The sequence below is a fragment of the Panthera leo genome, chromosome D1 (assembly GCF_018350215.1).
Source record: "Panthera leo isolate Ple1 chromosome D1, P.leo_Ple1_pat1.1, whole genome shotgun sequence".
In the NCBI taxonomy this organism is placed as follows: domain Eukaryota; kingdom Metazoa; phylum Chordata; class Mammalia; order Carnivora; family Felidae; genus Panthera; species Panthera leo.
In genome coordinates, this window is record NC_056688.1 from 113,030,834 (window position 1) to 113,045,111 (window position 14,278).

Consider the following 14,278-nt stretch of genomic DNA (forward strand, 5'->3'; position numbering starts at 1 on the left):
TTTGCTCTAGTACCTGAGAATAAGACGTTGACGGGCCTGGCCGTTGACAGGTTGCTGCCCTGGTTCGGAGGGAGGGGGAGGAGGAAGAGGCGGGGGGGGGGGGGGGTATGGGGAGGAGGGAGAGGGAGAGGCTCTGAAGTGTGTTTACTGTGTCTGAGATTAAGGAACGTCACCACCTCTCTTTAGCTGTGCATTTAGATAGGGTTTTGAAATTTTATTGAGTTCTTTTTAAGGCATAAACGTCCTGGAACCTAAGTTTAATATTTAGAGGTAGAAATTGACCTGATTTGAAGGTAACCCTTTTCATATGTGTCTTCTGAGAGTGGGATTGGACTGAGTCTGTGGTATCACGCTTTTGCACAGACACTGCCATGTTTAGTGTGGGAGTAAGGGAACATACAAAATAAAGTTTAAAAGTCATCCTGTGATTCAGAGTGTGCGAGACAGTATAAACACCAGCAAATGCTTTGACTGGTTCCAAAATAATTGGCTTAGCATCAACACATGTCCTTGTTGTTAAAGCTTATTATAGAGAAAAGGCAAATGAGGATTGATTACTCTTACTCTGAAGTCTGGTCATTGTAGCACCAAAAAGACATTTTTTTGTGAGTAGAATGTGCCTACGCTGAAATTGACAGGTCCTTAGTGTATGATTTGATGAGTTTGACAACTGTATGTGTCCAAGAAACCAAAGAAACCGACACTCCATTCACGATCTACAACATTTCCATCAGCCCAGAAAGTTCCCTCCTGGTAGACCCTCACCCCCACAGACAGCCGCTCCGATGGGCACACTGGCGGAAGGTTCTCTGTGAATATTTGATGTTAATTGTTACAACTCTTTTTCAATTCGTAGGAGGTCACAGCCTTCAGATGGCAGATAACAGGTAAGCCAAGACGGACTTTGTTGGGATTTCTGTTTTGGTTGATGAACACGAGCCAGGCTGCCCGTCCGTGAGCACCAGCGGCAGCTCTGGCTGATGGCTCCTTTCCCCCCCTGCATTTGAGCCCATGAAAACTTGCTTCACGCGTGGGAAGTGTCTCAAATACTGATCCTGGGACACCTTTTGTGGGAAGTGGTCGTTTTGCTCTCTGGGCCTTCGCGCCTCCCAGGTGAAGTCCTGGCCGCCCTCCTCACATCGCACGCCCCCTGGTGTTCAAGTGAAGAGTTTTGTTACGTGGCTTGTTCTGAAGGTCTGGTGTGGTGTTTGATGTGGTTTGATTTTGGTAAGGGAGCTGTGTCCAGACGTCTCTGACACCTGTCGCACCTATTTTGGGGAAGTTCCATTGTTTCTGGAGACGTTCTGTGGCCGGCTCACAGAGCCACTGAGGGCACCGTGTCCCAGAAACCCGGTAAGGCAGCTCTCCTCTGACCCCCTTAGCGGCCGACCAAGCTGTAGCGGGATGCCGGTTGGCTCGCGGGGTCGGTTTGAGGGTGGGCCGCAGAGTTTGGGGGAAAGGAACTGGAGAAGGGTAAACTAAGACGCTTCGGCCAGGGCTGGAAATCAGAGCCGCAGGGTGTGGCATGGAGGTCGGGGCTGGGGTGGGGGGGGTGGTTAGATGGTAGGATTTTTTTTTGAGAACAGGAAAGCACCCCGTGGATAGCACCTGTGCGTCCGTAGCTGTGCTCTGTCCTTGCGGAGGTCCCTCTCCCTGCGTTAACTAAGAGAGTGCCCTGTGCTGTCTGTCTCCGGAAGCTCCTTGCCAGCGATACTTACTGCACACACTGTCTCAGTTTTCCAGATGCTGTTCCCTCAGACGCCTTGGAGGCTGCTAGAAACGCAAGTAATACAGGTCAGTGCGCCACCCTCGGAAAAGGCGACAGTTGGAGAGTTTGTGTGCACGGCAGGGCGTCCTGCACCCTCGACCCATTTACCGCGATAACACAAGCAGTACAAGTCCAGGGTTACTGTGCTTCAAAGACGTGGAGGAGTTAGAGTAATTGAAGTGGAAATCGGTACTTGGTTCGTTTCATTTTATTGGCTTTATTATTTCTTTTAATATGTATTTATTTTTAAGAGCAAGAGAGACAGAGCGTGAGCAGGGAGGGGCAGAGGGAGAGGGAGACACAGAATCGGAAGCAGGCTCCAGGCTCCAAGCTGTCAGCACAGAGCCTGACGCGGGGCTGGAATCCACAAACTGCGAGATCGTGACCTGAGCCGAAGCTGGACGCTTAACTGACGGAGCCACCCAGGCGCCCGTATTTCATTTTATTTTATTTTATTTTATTTTATTTTATTTTATTTTATTTTATTTTATTTTATTTTATTTTATTTTATTTTATTTTATTTTATTTTATTTTATTTTATTTTATTTTTTATTTTATTTATTTTATTTTAATTTTTTTATTTTTTTAATTTTTTTTATTTTTTTTATTTTATTTTATTTTTTTTTATTTATTTTATTTTATTTTATTTTTTTTATTTTATTTTTTTTATTTTATTTTTTTTTATTTTATTTTTTTTATTTATTTTATTTTATTTTATTTTATTTTTTATTAATTTTATTAATTTTATTTTATTTTATATTTTATTATTTATTTTATTATTTATTTTATTTTATTATTTTTTTAAGTTTATTTATTCTGAGAGAGAGAAAGAGAGTGAGCAGGGGAGGGGCAGAGAGAGAGGGAGACAGAGAACCTTAAGCAGGCTCTGAGCTGTCAGTGCAGAGTCCGATGTGGGGCTGGAACTCACAGACTGTGAGATCATGACCGGAGCGGAAATCGGGAGTCGGATGCTTAACTGACTGAGCCAGCAGGCGCCCTGAAAATCGGGACTTCATTTAAAACTCACGGTCAGGACTTCAGGCTTTCCAGAAGTGCGGTGACCAGCACAGTGCATCTCTGTGCCTCAGCCGGGGACTGGTCTTCCCATCTGTGTCCTTTCTTCTTTTCCCTGATTATTCTGGAGCAAACCCCAGACTCCATCAGGTCATTCGGTCTGTAAATTCACACATGTGATCTCTCCTCCATTTTAAAATTTCTGTATCTGTACTTTTTCCCCTTGAACTGTTTGAAAGCAAGTTGTGGACCACCTGACTCTCTTCTCCTAAAACAGTTCCATGTAAATTTCCTACAAAGCAGGGTGCACAGTCATCACCGCGGTGCCATTGCCACAATGGAGGAATGCGGGCTTGACGGGGCACCACCAGCCGATAGCACAGTCGCGTTCCTGTTTCCCTGGGCTTCTCAGCAGCTCTGTTCCGGCTGCCGCCCGCACCCAGGTCCGACACTGGCCAGGGGTCACGTCTCCAATTTAGTTCCGTCCCCTTCGTCCTAGAGCCGCCCTCCACGCGATGACACATCGGTGGGCTGCGTGCCCCGGCTGTCGTGTAGAACGTCCACGCTCTGGGTGGGTCACACTCAGACTGCCACACCCGGGACATGGTGTGGGAGGGGCACTGGGGCTGCGCCCGGGGTCAGTGCTGAGATTGAGGACTTGGTTACGTCAGCGCCTGGCAGCTTTCCCCGTCGTGAGGGTCCGGTCGGTGAGTGACCTGTCGCTTATCCTGCGGGTACCATATTTTCCATGAGTCGTGGTTGTGATCCTTTAATCAGGATTGACATTGGTGGCTGCAGAAAGGTGTTTCTCTAAGACGGTCCTGCTGTGTATTACATCTTTCAAAGACGGTCGGGGCGCCTGGTGGCTCAGGCGGTTAAACGACTGCCTTGATCTCAGCTCAGGTCGTGATCTCGCAGTTTGTGAGATCAAGCCCCACACCGGGCTCTGCACCGATAGCAGGAGCCTGCTTGGGATTCTCTCTCTCCCTCTTTCTCTGCTCCTCCCTGGCTCGTTCGCTCTCTTTGAAAGTAAACATTAGGAAGAAAAAAGACCGGCTTTCCTTCGCTACTTAGTGTTACTAAGTAGGCTCCTCGATTTCTGTTCTGGTGTCTTGTCAGTTGCCGTCATTCTTTCTGGTATGTACATTGTCCCACTTTGCCAGTGGGGTTCCCTTCAAGGTGGCTTCTGTGGCCTTTTGTTATTTCCCCATCAGTTCGTGTGCTAGGTGATGTTCCGTGTTTCCTTGTACTTCCCTTGCTCCAGACCTGGAATCTACCATTTGTCCCAGGGGCCCTGTTTTAGTAGGAGGTACATTTTAAAACCAGAACACGGGCACCAGAGAGGCCTGGTCAGTTAATCATCTGACTTTGGCTCGGGTCATGATCTCACGGTTCGTGAGTTCGGGCCCCGCATCGGGCTCTGTGCTGACAGCTTGGAGCCTGGAGCCTGCTTCGGATTCTCTCTCTCTCTGTCTCTGTCTCTCTCTCTCTCTCTCTCTCTCTCTCTCTCTCTCTCTTTCTCTCTCTCTCTGCCCCTCCCTTGCTTGTGCTTTTTCTCTCAAAAATAAATAAATATGAACATAAAAAAAAACCCAGAACATAGATGCTGTCATTGTTTCTAGGCCTTTCAGTGGCCAGAGCTAGAGGACACGTGTTTGTGTATATGCACGTAGCATTTATGCATTGTACACGTATACAGTGTTACATCACACGGTTACGTAGATTAAATACACATACACACTGTTTCATGGTGGCAGTTGTTTGTAATTGAAGTGTTGAAATCCAGTTGCCTACTTAGTGTCCTTTGCTTGCCCCCATCACTTGCTTAGAAAAAGAGGGGCACCTGGCTGGCTCAGTGGGTGGAGCTTGCGACGCTTGACCTCGGGGTTGTGAGATCGAGCCCCGTGTTAGGTGTAGAGGTCACTTAAAAACCTTAAAAAAAAAGAGTGAGGGAGCAGAGAGAGCTCCCAGGTATGGACTACCTTTGGAGTCAGGTGAGTGTGCTACGTAGGTTCCCGTAGAGTGTCAGTAAGAGGGCATTGGCTCAGCAGATGCTGAGAGTCTGCACCGGGGGCCAGATGATGTGCCCACTCTGTGGTTACAGTTGAGCCAGAGACACTTCCTTCCTCCTCAGTGTCTTGCTTCTTTGTTGGGAAATAGTACAAATGTTGTGTGAGCCGTAAGGGCAGTGTGGTGGACGAGGCCGGTGAGTTTTAGGATGGGCAGGGATTGCTATGTGCTGGGGGTGGGTCTGGGCAGGGCAGCGTAGGTGAGGGTGGGGACCCACAACGCTTGGACGTCTGGACGCTCCAGGAGCCGGCCGGGGCTGTGAGCCAGACTGCAGGTGCACGCTGGTTTTCTCTGAGGGACAGTTGCCTCATCCTTGTCCTTGGCCTCTGGGTCCCCTCAGGATGGCGGGGCGGCAGGAGATAGGTCCCTACGTTGGGAAATGACTCTGTCCTCTTTTGGGAGATCTGGGGCTTAGACAGCTAAAGTGAGTGCCAGAAATCTCCAGGTACCTTTCGGTGGATTTCTAACCGCTCAGGTAGTCAACAGAGGCTATCCAACGCCTTTAAAGTACATAATAAGTATTTTCAAAACATGTACTTCAGCTGCTTGCTACATTTAGAAGTTAAATAAACATGGGGGCGCCTGGGTGGCTCAGTCGGTTGGGCGTCCGACTTCGGCTCGGGTTGCGACCTCGCGGTTTGTGGGTTCGAGCCCCGCGTCGGGCTCTGGGCTGTCAGCTCGGAGCCTGGAGCCCGCTTCGGATTCTGTGTCTCCCACTGTCTCTGCCCCTCCCCTGCTCATGCTCTGTGTCTCCCTGTCTCTCAATAAGTAAAAATCTATTTAAAAAAAGATTAGCAATTAAACAAACAAAGCTAAGTAGGTGTGTGCTGATGAGTTTTAACTCTTGGCTCTTCCGTGGTGGGCATATTTTCAATTTTTTGGCCTTGTTTTCACCTCTTAATAGAAAAGCTCACCGATCAGGTGATGCAGAACCCTCAAGTTTTGGCAGCTTTACAGGAACGGCTTGACAATGTCTCCCACACTCCTTCCAGTTACATTGAGACGTAAGTATGCTGTGCGTGGGCCCCTGGTGCAACTTTAAGAAAGGGAAAAAGACCGATTTCCTGGTTCCTTAGACTAGGAGTAAATGTCTTTCCCATTGAGCAGACTTTGGGGGCCGGGAGCCGGGCTCCGGGTTCCAGAGAGGAGCGCCTGGGCTCAGCGTGTGCTAGAAACGCAGGCCTGTAGGGGGTGGTGCAGCTCGGGGGCAGGGGGGCTACCTGGGCCCACGGGCCAGGCTCGGGGCGGGGCGCGGTCTCTCCCCGCTGCCCGCAGATGGACGTGGTGACGCTGCCTGGGAGTGGGAGGCTTGAGGACACGGACGGTCTCTCGTTTTCTGGCTAGGCTCTGGGCGAGGGGGCTGGCGTTCATGGGGAGGAAGTGCCGGGGGAGGAACAGGGTTTCGTGGAACGCAGTTACTTCCACGTTGGCCGCGCTGCACGGACGGTGCCTGCGGGGGAGACTCCGAGGTTAACGTAACCGGTTGGAGGACAAGTGGATGTCCAGTTTGCTTAGAGTCTTTCGTTATTTTTACTCCATTAGGAGGATTTGGAAAGCTAAAAAATAATTGTAATTGTGTGATTAATGCAGAAAAGAGGGGCGCCTGGGTGGCTCAGTCGGTCGAGCGTCTGACTGGCTCAGGTCACGATCTCGCGGTTTGTGAGTCTGAGCCCCGCGTCGGGCTCTGTGCTGACAGCTCAGGGCCTGGAGCCTTCTTCCGCTCCTGCCTCTGTCTCTCTGCCCCTCCCCTGCTTGTTCTCGGTATCTCTCTCTCTCTCTCTCTCTCTCTCTCTCAAATACAAAATTAAAAAAAAATTTTTTTTAATGTTTTTATATAAAAACATTGTGCATTTTTTAAAATACACAAAAGAAATACAGGTGTTTATGTATGTGCTGTTTCATTACGTCTTCACTGTGCCTCCTCTTTGCTGTCCTGCCAGCAGAAGGTCCTAGAAAGGGAACTGGATTTATGAGGCTTGCCAAAGGACCTTTACCTTGAGGTGGCCGGGGTCCTTTGTGATTTAAGGCTGTTCCGGTACTTTCTAAACGGTGCTGTGCGTAGGAGCAGCTGGGACTGTTGTTGACGGAAGGTTAGCTCCTTCTGTGCCTTTCTGGAGGAAGGCTGTGGTGTCCAGGCTAGTGCCGGCCCCGCCTTGAGGGCCCAGCCCAGGTGGACGCTGTCCAGGGGGCCGTGTGGGTCTGGGATGAGGCCCAGAGACCTGCTCTTTGTTCCAGATGGGGACCGAGAGCTTCAGGTTAAACTGCGTTCTGATGGGTTAAAAGGGTTTTGTTGGGTTTTTTTTTAATCTGTTTATAAAAGTAATGCATACAAACAGATATTTTTAGAGTATAGAAAAGCGTCAGGAGGCAAAGAAGCTCAAAGTTACCTGAGTCTGGAAGGGAACAGACCCCATTTGTCTGTGTCATGTCGGGCATCTCCCTCGGTGTGTGACTGTGAACGCTTCTCTTGGTGCTAAATATTGTGTGAAAAGGTGATTGTGGACACGCTGTGTTTTAGCCCTGCTCAGCTTGTCCTTATTTTCATTATTTTTAACTTTGACAAATGATGTCTCCGTGGACATATCAGCACATAAATATCTGGTTGTTTCCTTAGGATAAATTTTTGCAAGTAGAGTGACTGGGTCCAAGGAACATTCCGTAACATTCAGGTTCTAGTTTGCCTTTCAGGCTTCTCAAACCCAGGAGTCGTTTTGGTTTTGGTTTTGGTTTTGGTTTTGGTTTTGGTTTTTGGTGGCTAATTAGGTAAGGAAAAGGCAGCAGTTCTTGTAAATTAACGTTCTTTCAGATATTTTGTGGGATTGAACCTTTCTTCCACATTTGATTATTTGTATTTTTTCTTTGGTTGATTAGTTGTCCGCTTCTGCCCACCCCCCCACCTTTCTTTTCCGTTGGGACGTTTGTCCTTTAACGGTGTTTCGGAGCCCTTTTCTGTAGTAAGGATGTTAATTCTGTGGTGAGCTACGTTTATCTTAAGAAAATTGAAAAGCATTCTGCCTTCTTTTGCAGCCATAAGGATGTTTTACTTTTTATCTCGTGTCAGTTTACCCAAAGCGGTGAAGAGGAGAATCAATGCGTTGAAACAGCTGCAGGTGAAGTGTGCTCACATAGAGGCCAAGTTCTACGAGGAGGTGCACGACCTGGAGAGGAAGTATGCCGCGCTGTACCAGCCTCTCTTTGACAAGGTGGGCGGCCTGCGCGGACATTTCACTCACGGATTTCAAATCTAAGTTGAAGTAAAACATCCACGTGTACCTAGTGATGAACCCTTGCATGTTACTCTTTAAGCCCTAAAACTTAGAATCTTGTTTTGTTTTTTTTTTTAATGTTTATTTATTTTGAGAGAGAGAGAGAGACAGCAGGAAAGGGGCAGAGGCAGAGGAGGAAGAGAGAGAATCCCAAGCAGGCTTCCTCGCTGACAGCACAGAGCCTAATGTGGGGCTCGAACCCACAGACCATGAGATCGTGACCTGAGCCCAAACCGAGAGCCGGACTCCACTCAACCCACTGAGCCACCCCCCCTCCCCACCCCCCGCCTAGGCACCCCTAGAATCTTAAGTTATAAAAGCATTCGGTTTTGCACAGATGTTATTTGCAAACTTAACTCTTGAGTTCCTGGATAACTTACTATAGCTCTAAGGAGGTCTCGCTTTTACTTAAAGAGAAGGGAGTTCATCACTGGTGATGTTGAACCGACAGACGCGGAATCAGAGTGGCACAGTGAGAACGAAGAGGAGGACAAGCTGGCTGTGAGTATTTTTTTAACGAGTGCAGCTTGTGTTCTGTTGTTTCAGCGCAGTTAGAAATAAGCAACCTCTTGGAACAGGTTTCAGTCCTCGGTGTAACATCACCGAGGAAGGAGCTCCTCCCGTAGGTGCGAATTCACTCTTAGGTTGGCTGTTGGGATCCCTCCGTGGCGGTGAGCACTGGGCGGCCAGCAGGGCTGGCAGCGGTTAAAACTGCGAACCAGACACGTCTCCCCTCTCGGTCCGGTCGTGGACGCCACTCGGTACAGCAGTGCACTGAGACGTGGGGTCGGGTGGACAGGACTCGAGACATCAGCAGAGCCTCGGTCAAGAGAAAGGCACAGTCCCACAAGAGGAGGGGACACCCGCGTCAGCGGTCACTGCAAGGTCAGGGTCGTGAGGAGGGTGTGGTGGATGTCTGTGCCACCCTGCTCGGGGCCGAGCAGCACCCGCGGAGCGGTGGCAGTGTGCCCGGGAGCTTTAGGTCGGTGGACAGCCTTCCAGGATTGGTCCCATTCCGTGCGACCGGAAGTTCCGCCTGATTTTGTTTGGGAGACCAGTGTCTTTTATCCTCCGGTGTTAGTTCTTAGGGAATTGTTTTGAAGTGCGTGCTAGTCTCAATAGCCTTAGAACCCGGCCTGGTTGAAGCAATGGCTACAGACGAGTATGTGAATCGCTTCCTTATTGCTCAAGGAATATCTTCTGTAAATTTAAAAAGCCCCTCGCGAGCGTTTCACGTGAGAATCCCGCGTGAGGAGACGTTTGCACTTTCCAGTGGCTCTGTTTGGTGTTGTCCTTGACCTCCCTGGGCCCGCCCTCTCCTGGGCTTTGGTGTTAGAAAAGCCTCCCCCCACCCCCACCCCCGCCACCCCCCAGGTTGCACGTAGCCTGTCCGGTCACCTCCCTGATGTTTGCATGGAGTTTCTGTCCCCATGTTAATAGTCACCTCCTTATCGTTTGGGGTAGACGCTGCTTGGCTGTTTCTTGTTGCCGAGGGGACGGGGTCTCTCTCCGGTGGTGGGTGGTTGTCCCAAGACGGACGTCTCCTAGAGCTGGTGCTGGACAGCCTTTCCTGAATTTGCTGGCACTGTGCCATGTTGTAAAATCGTATCATGGAAATGCATCCGGATGGGATGCCTTGAATGTTTTGTTCCTTGGAAACGTTTAAAAGTGTGACCTGCTCGGTGGTCTTAGAGACGCGGGTTCCAAGAACGGTCTCTGAGAGAAGTTTGTGCAGGGTTCTGAAACTTCCGTTGTGCACCAAGCCATCGACTTCTTTGTGACTTTGTTGCTTTGCGCTAAGTGCTCTCTGTCGCATCTTTGCTCTTTTAGGGAGACGTGACAAGTAAAGTAGTCATCGCGGAAAAGGAAGTCGTGCCAGCAGAGGAGCCAAACCCCAAAGGAATCCCAGAGTTCTGGTTTACCATCTTCAGAAACGTAGATATGCTGAGTGAATTAGTCCAGGTGAGCAGATGTCCACGTCACAGAGAGCTCTTAGTCCGAAAGCTACTCACTTGTGAACCATCTGAGCGCTTAGTGGTTGGTCGTGGTGGCCGGAAAGGCCCTTTCGGTGACCAGCGGAGAGGGGGGCGGAGGGTGTCGCTGCTGGAACGCGCCCCACCCCCCCACGCCCGCTTCCACTGCGGTGCTGCCGGGAAGGCCTGCGGCTCTGGGGCTGAGCCGAGGCCTGGAGTAGCCTTCTCGCCTCCGCGGTGGCCTGCCGCCTCAGCCCAGAGTGCCGTTCCCCGTCTTACTGTGAGTGAACGAGTGCGGAGCTGTGAGGCCAGGAGGCCAGGAAGTTGGCCGGCAGAGTCAGTGAGCCGACCCAGGGGTTTCTTCTGCTTCTCTCTTCGGAGACGTGCAGACCAGCAGTCTTGGTCGACGCCCGTACGCGGCGGCAGCTGGCGGAGTGTGAGAGCAGTTGGGCCCTTGTCCTTCCTCCCTGGCATCGATGGTTCCCAGCACTCCGTGCCAGAGAGAGGCTGCCCCTGATTGCTGTCGCCGAGACCCATGGTCGGTGAACAGACTGGGTGGCTTCCTGGGAGTTCCTGCTTGACGAGCACAGAGCCCGACAGGGCTGTGGGTCCAGCGCCCGGGGCTGTGTGCAGCAGTGGCTCAAAGACCACGCGTGTGGCTGCTTTGAAAAGGCCTGCTGGAAAGTTCTTTCTGCTCTGTTTATGATTAGGAGTACGACGAGCCGATCTTGAAGCACCTGCAGGATATTAAAGTGAAGTTCTCAGACCCCGGGCAGCCTATGGTGAGTACTGACCGAGCTCCTGCTTGGCGTCAGAAAGGGTCAGGCTGCTGAGGGTGAGGGGCTCGGAGCCGGGGCAGGGGATCCAGACCTGGCCCCCACTTGTGGGGTGGTCCCAGGCCAGACGATCGCCAAGAGCTAGGATGTTCTCCTGTGGCCTCCCTGGGCCTCGCCAAGCAGTGCTGCTGCACAGCCTGACAGGCCGCTCAGGCTGCCAGCTGCCCGTGGCAGGTGGCCAGAGTCCAACGCAGGATTGGACTCGCTGGCCGTGGTGTCTGCCGTGCCGTGCGCTGCTTTCTGAGCTGGCTTGTCCCCTGCCTCCCCTGCCAGATGGCGTGATGGCGTCTTTCTCCTAAGCGTCTCCCGGGGTTGTGAGGCTCGGACGTGTGTGGAAAGGATGGTCGGTGTGTCCTCAGATTCGGGCGGCACTGTCCTAGAAACCCCAGATGCTAATGCCTGCAGGACACTGCAGGGGGACCACGCTGAAGAATGCCCCCCCCCCGCCGCCCTGACTGCCACAAGGCACCTCTTTGCAGCACTCTTGCTGCGGTGTGGGAGGAGCGTGAGGCCGGCCCGCCCGCCACCCTGCGTGAGGGGGGTCCTGGCACGGGCACGTTCGGGCCCGTTCGCCTGGCTCTGGCCGATGGGCTCCATTCCGGTGCCGGAGCAGCTCCAGCGCCACACGGCCGACGGGCTCGTGGCTGTCCGTTTCGGGCCCCGGGACGCGGCCCGGGGCCGTGGGTCTGGGGGAAGGTGCGGAGGGGCCTGAGACCCGGGGCCCGGCCGTTCTCCCTCCCGGTCACAGAACGCTGGCCCCGCGCCACGGACGAGGGCCAGTGTCGCCAAGTGGGTTTCTCTCCCTGGTCCTGCGGGTGCCTTGTCGGAGGCGAGGGGCCGGGGCCATACTGCGTCTGTCTCTTCCACTTTTCCTGCCCGTCTCGCTCTGGGAAGTGACATTTGGCTCTCCCGCCTGCAGGTCGAGGGTGCGGACCGTGGTGAAGCCTGCTCCCAGGCTGTGGGGCGCCCCTCTCCTGCTGCACCGGGTCAGCCTGGTTCCCGGGGCGTTTTCTTTGGCCTGTGGGGGCGCTTGGCCACAGCGCCCCCTGGGGGCCGTGTGGGGCGGTCACGGGCCGGTGCTTGGATTCCTGTGATCCTCCCCCCACCTTCCCAAGGGGTTGCGTGCATGCCGTTTTCAGATCCTGTGTCGGTTTTTTTCTAACACTTGTTCCTCACCTCTGAGTCATCTGGACTCCATTTATTTTTTAATGTTTGTTTATTTGCAGAGAGAGGAAGGGAGGGGCAGAGAGAGAGAATCCCGAGCAGGCTCTGCAGTCAGTGCTGAGCCCGATGTGAGGCTTGAACTCATGAACCGTTAGATCATGATCTGAGCTGAAGTCAAGAGTCAGACGCTTAACCGACTGAGTCACCGGGGCACCTAGACTCCATTTATTAAGTTTTCTCTTCTGGATCGGTCCTTTTTCCTTCTTTTCTTTGTTCTTACTAGACACCCGTTTGGTGACTTCCCGGGTCCGCGTTCTTTCTCGGCCTGTCTCCGTCTCTTGCAGAGGTTTCTAGACAGACAGGAGCCCTGGTCTTGGTCGACCGCGAGCCAGTCTTTTTTCCCTCGTGGCTCCCTGCGTCGGTGGAAAACTTAGGAAATACGGGGAAGCGCAGAGATCTCCGTCTTGCAGAAGTAGCTCGGCTGTGGACCCAGTTTCCACGGTCGTCTTTTAAAGATGGTCATGAGCTGATTTAGACGCTCAAGTCAGAGGCACGAGAGCCGTGCAGCCTCAGGATGAAGCGCAGCCAGTGCTCGCTTCTCCTCGTGACCGCCCTGCCGCCCTCCCCGCCGGGGTCCCCACGCTTACGCTGCAGCAGGCGGGGACCGCGTGTGCGGACGGTGTGGCGTGGGCGCCGCCGCAGCGGTGGGACCCGGTCACGACCGCCCCTGGGGCCGCTGGGTGATCGGGCGGTGCCCAGGCGCGTGCAGCCGCCGCCCCGTCCGAAGGGCTGCGCTCGGGTCAGCGCACGGGGGCCCCGGGTCTCGTTTGCATTCCTGGGGGTTTCCTCAGTTCGGATGCGTCTCAGCGCAGTTTTGCCGGGGCAAAGGAGAGGAACGTGGGCAAGGCTGATCAGAGGCGCGCTTCGCGATTCTGCTGGCCGTGTCTTGGTCCACGTTCTTTTTTGCGGTCCCCGTGCTCTCGTGTCCCTGTTGTGACGTAGCTGCAAGCAGCGGCGGATCGGAGCTCCCCACGCCGGCTCCGCAGACGGGAGCCCCCCTGCCGTGGGCCGTGCTGGGTGCGCTGGCACCCTCTCTGGGCGAGCGCGAGCTCCGCTCTTACACGTGGGTGTGAGTGTGACGAGGCATGTGCTGCGTGTTTACGGCTGACGCGGCTGTGGGGGTGTGTGTGTGACTGACAGACGTGGCCTCGTCTTTGGGCCCTTTTCTCCCGTGGAACCCTTTCCGACTCCTCCCCATCGTGGGTTAGTTATTTTGGACTTGAACAGCGGCCTGCGGGGAGGAAAACCTGAGGACGGGGAATCGTACGCTGGGTTTGGAGAGCTGGTAGGGAAGGAAATGGCAGAGGACGAAGGGGATACCGTGGTCGGTGCAAAAGTGGGGAGTGACGGTGTGCCGCTCGCCAGCCCTCCCTGTCCCCGGCCACCCGTGCCTGCTTGTGGTTGCCGCCCCCCGCCCCCAACAGACTTGGAGCGATCGATCGCAGCCTCCGAACTGGGTGCTCTTTTTCCAGGACGGGTGGTGTTTTTAGCCCTGGGGGTTGGGCCAGATGGAGAAGGGGGGATGCCATTTGATGTTCTTGCTACGCTTTACTCCGCCAGACCAGTGACTTGTGCTCTGGATGGTCAGGCTTTCACTTCTCCCTTAGTGGATATGGTTTGGTCCTAGTCTTTTTTGTTTGTGTTTAAGATTTTACTTTTTTTTTTCTTTTAACTTTTTTTTTTTTTAACTTTTAGTGAGTATTGAGAGACCGACAGAGCATGAGCGGGGGAGGGGCAGAGAGGGAGACACAGAATCCGAAGTAGGTTCCAGGCTCTGAGCCGTCAGCACAGAGCCCGACGTGGGGCTCGAACTCACGAACCACGAGATAATGACCTGAGCCGAAGTCGGTCGCTCAACCACTGAGCCCCCCAGGCACCCCTGGATTTTACTTTGTTTTTTTTTTTTTTTTTTAATCTCCACACCCATCATGGGCCTCAGACTCAGCCCTGAGATTAAGAGTCTCATGCTCCAGCAGCCAGGAGCTCTCAGTCTTAGTCTTTTTAATCTGTTTTTTTTCCCAGTTAGTAATTATGCCATTATTAAGAAGATTGAAATAGGTAACATTTAGCAGGCGTTGCCTATGAACTTATATGAACTCTATTCTAGTCAACTCGGAGAGAGAGAGA

At 52.7% G+C, this 14,278-nt stretch overlaps 1 protein-coding gene across 8 annotated transcripts in view; it reads left to right on the top strand.

Moving 5' to 3' along the window:
* Window positions 1–14,278, top strand: part of NAP1L4 (nucleosome assembly protein 1 like 4) — a 47,802-nt gene that overhangs the window by 18,450 nt on the left and 15,074 nt on the right. For 2 of the 8 annotated variants that reach the window (XM_042904032.1, XM_042904033.1), the window contains exons 3-9: window positions 857–887; window positions 1,736–1,794; window positions 5,757–5,856; window positions 7,914–8,055; window positions 8,533–8,619; window positions 9,949–10,080; window positions 10,802–10,873. In XM_042904032.1, coding sequence (XP_042759966.1) covers window positions 857–887; window positions 1,736–1,794; window positions 5,757–5,856; window positions 7,914–8,055; window positions 8,533–8,619; window positions 9,949–10,080; window positions 10,802–10,873 — 623 coding nt within the window. Of the gene's footprint in view, window positions 1–856; window positions 888–1,735; window positions 1,795–1,822; window positions 1,965–4,890; window positions 4,989–5,756; window positions 5,857–7,879; window positions 8,056–8,532; window positions 8,620–9,948; window positions 10,081–10,801; window positions 10,874–14,278 lie in introns of those variants that run through there. The other 6 variants (XM_042904037.1, XM_042904034.1, XM_042904039.1 and 3 more) reach the window with 6 other exon arrangements.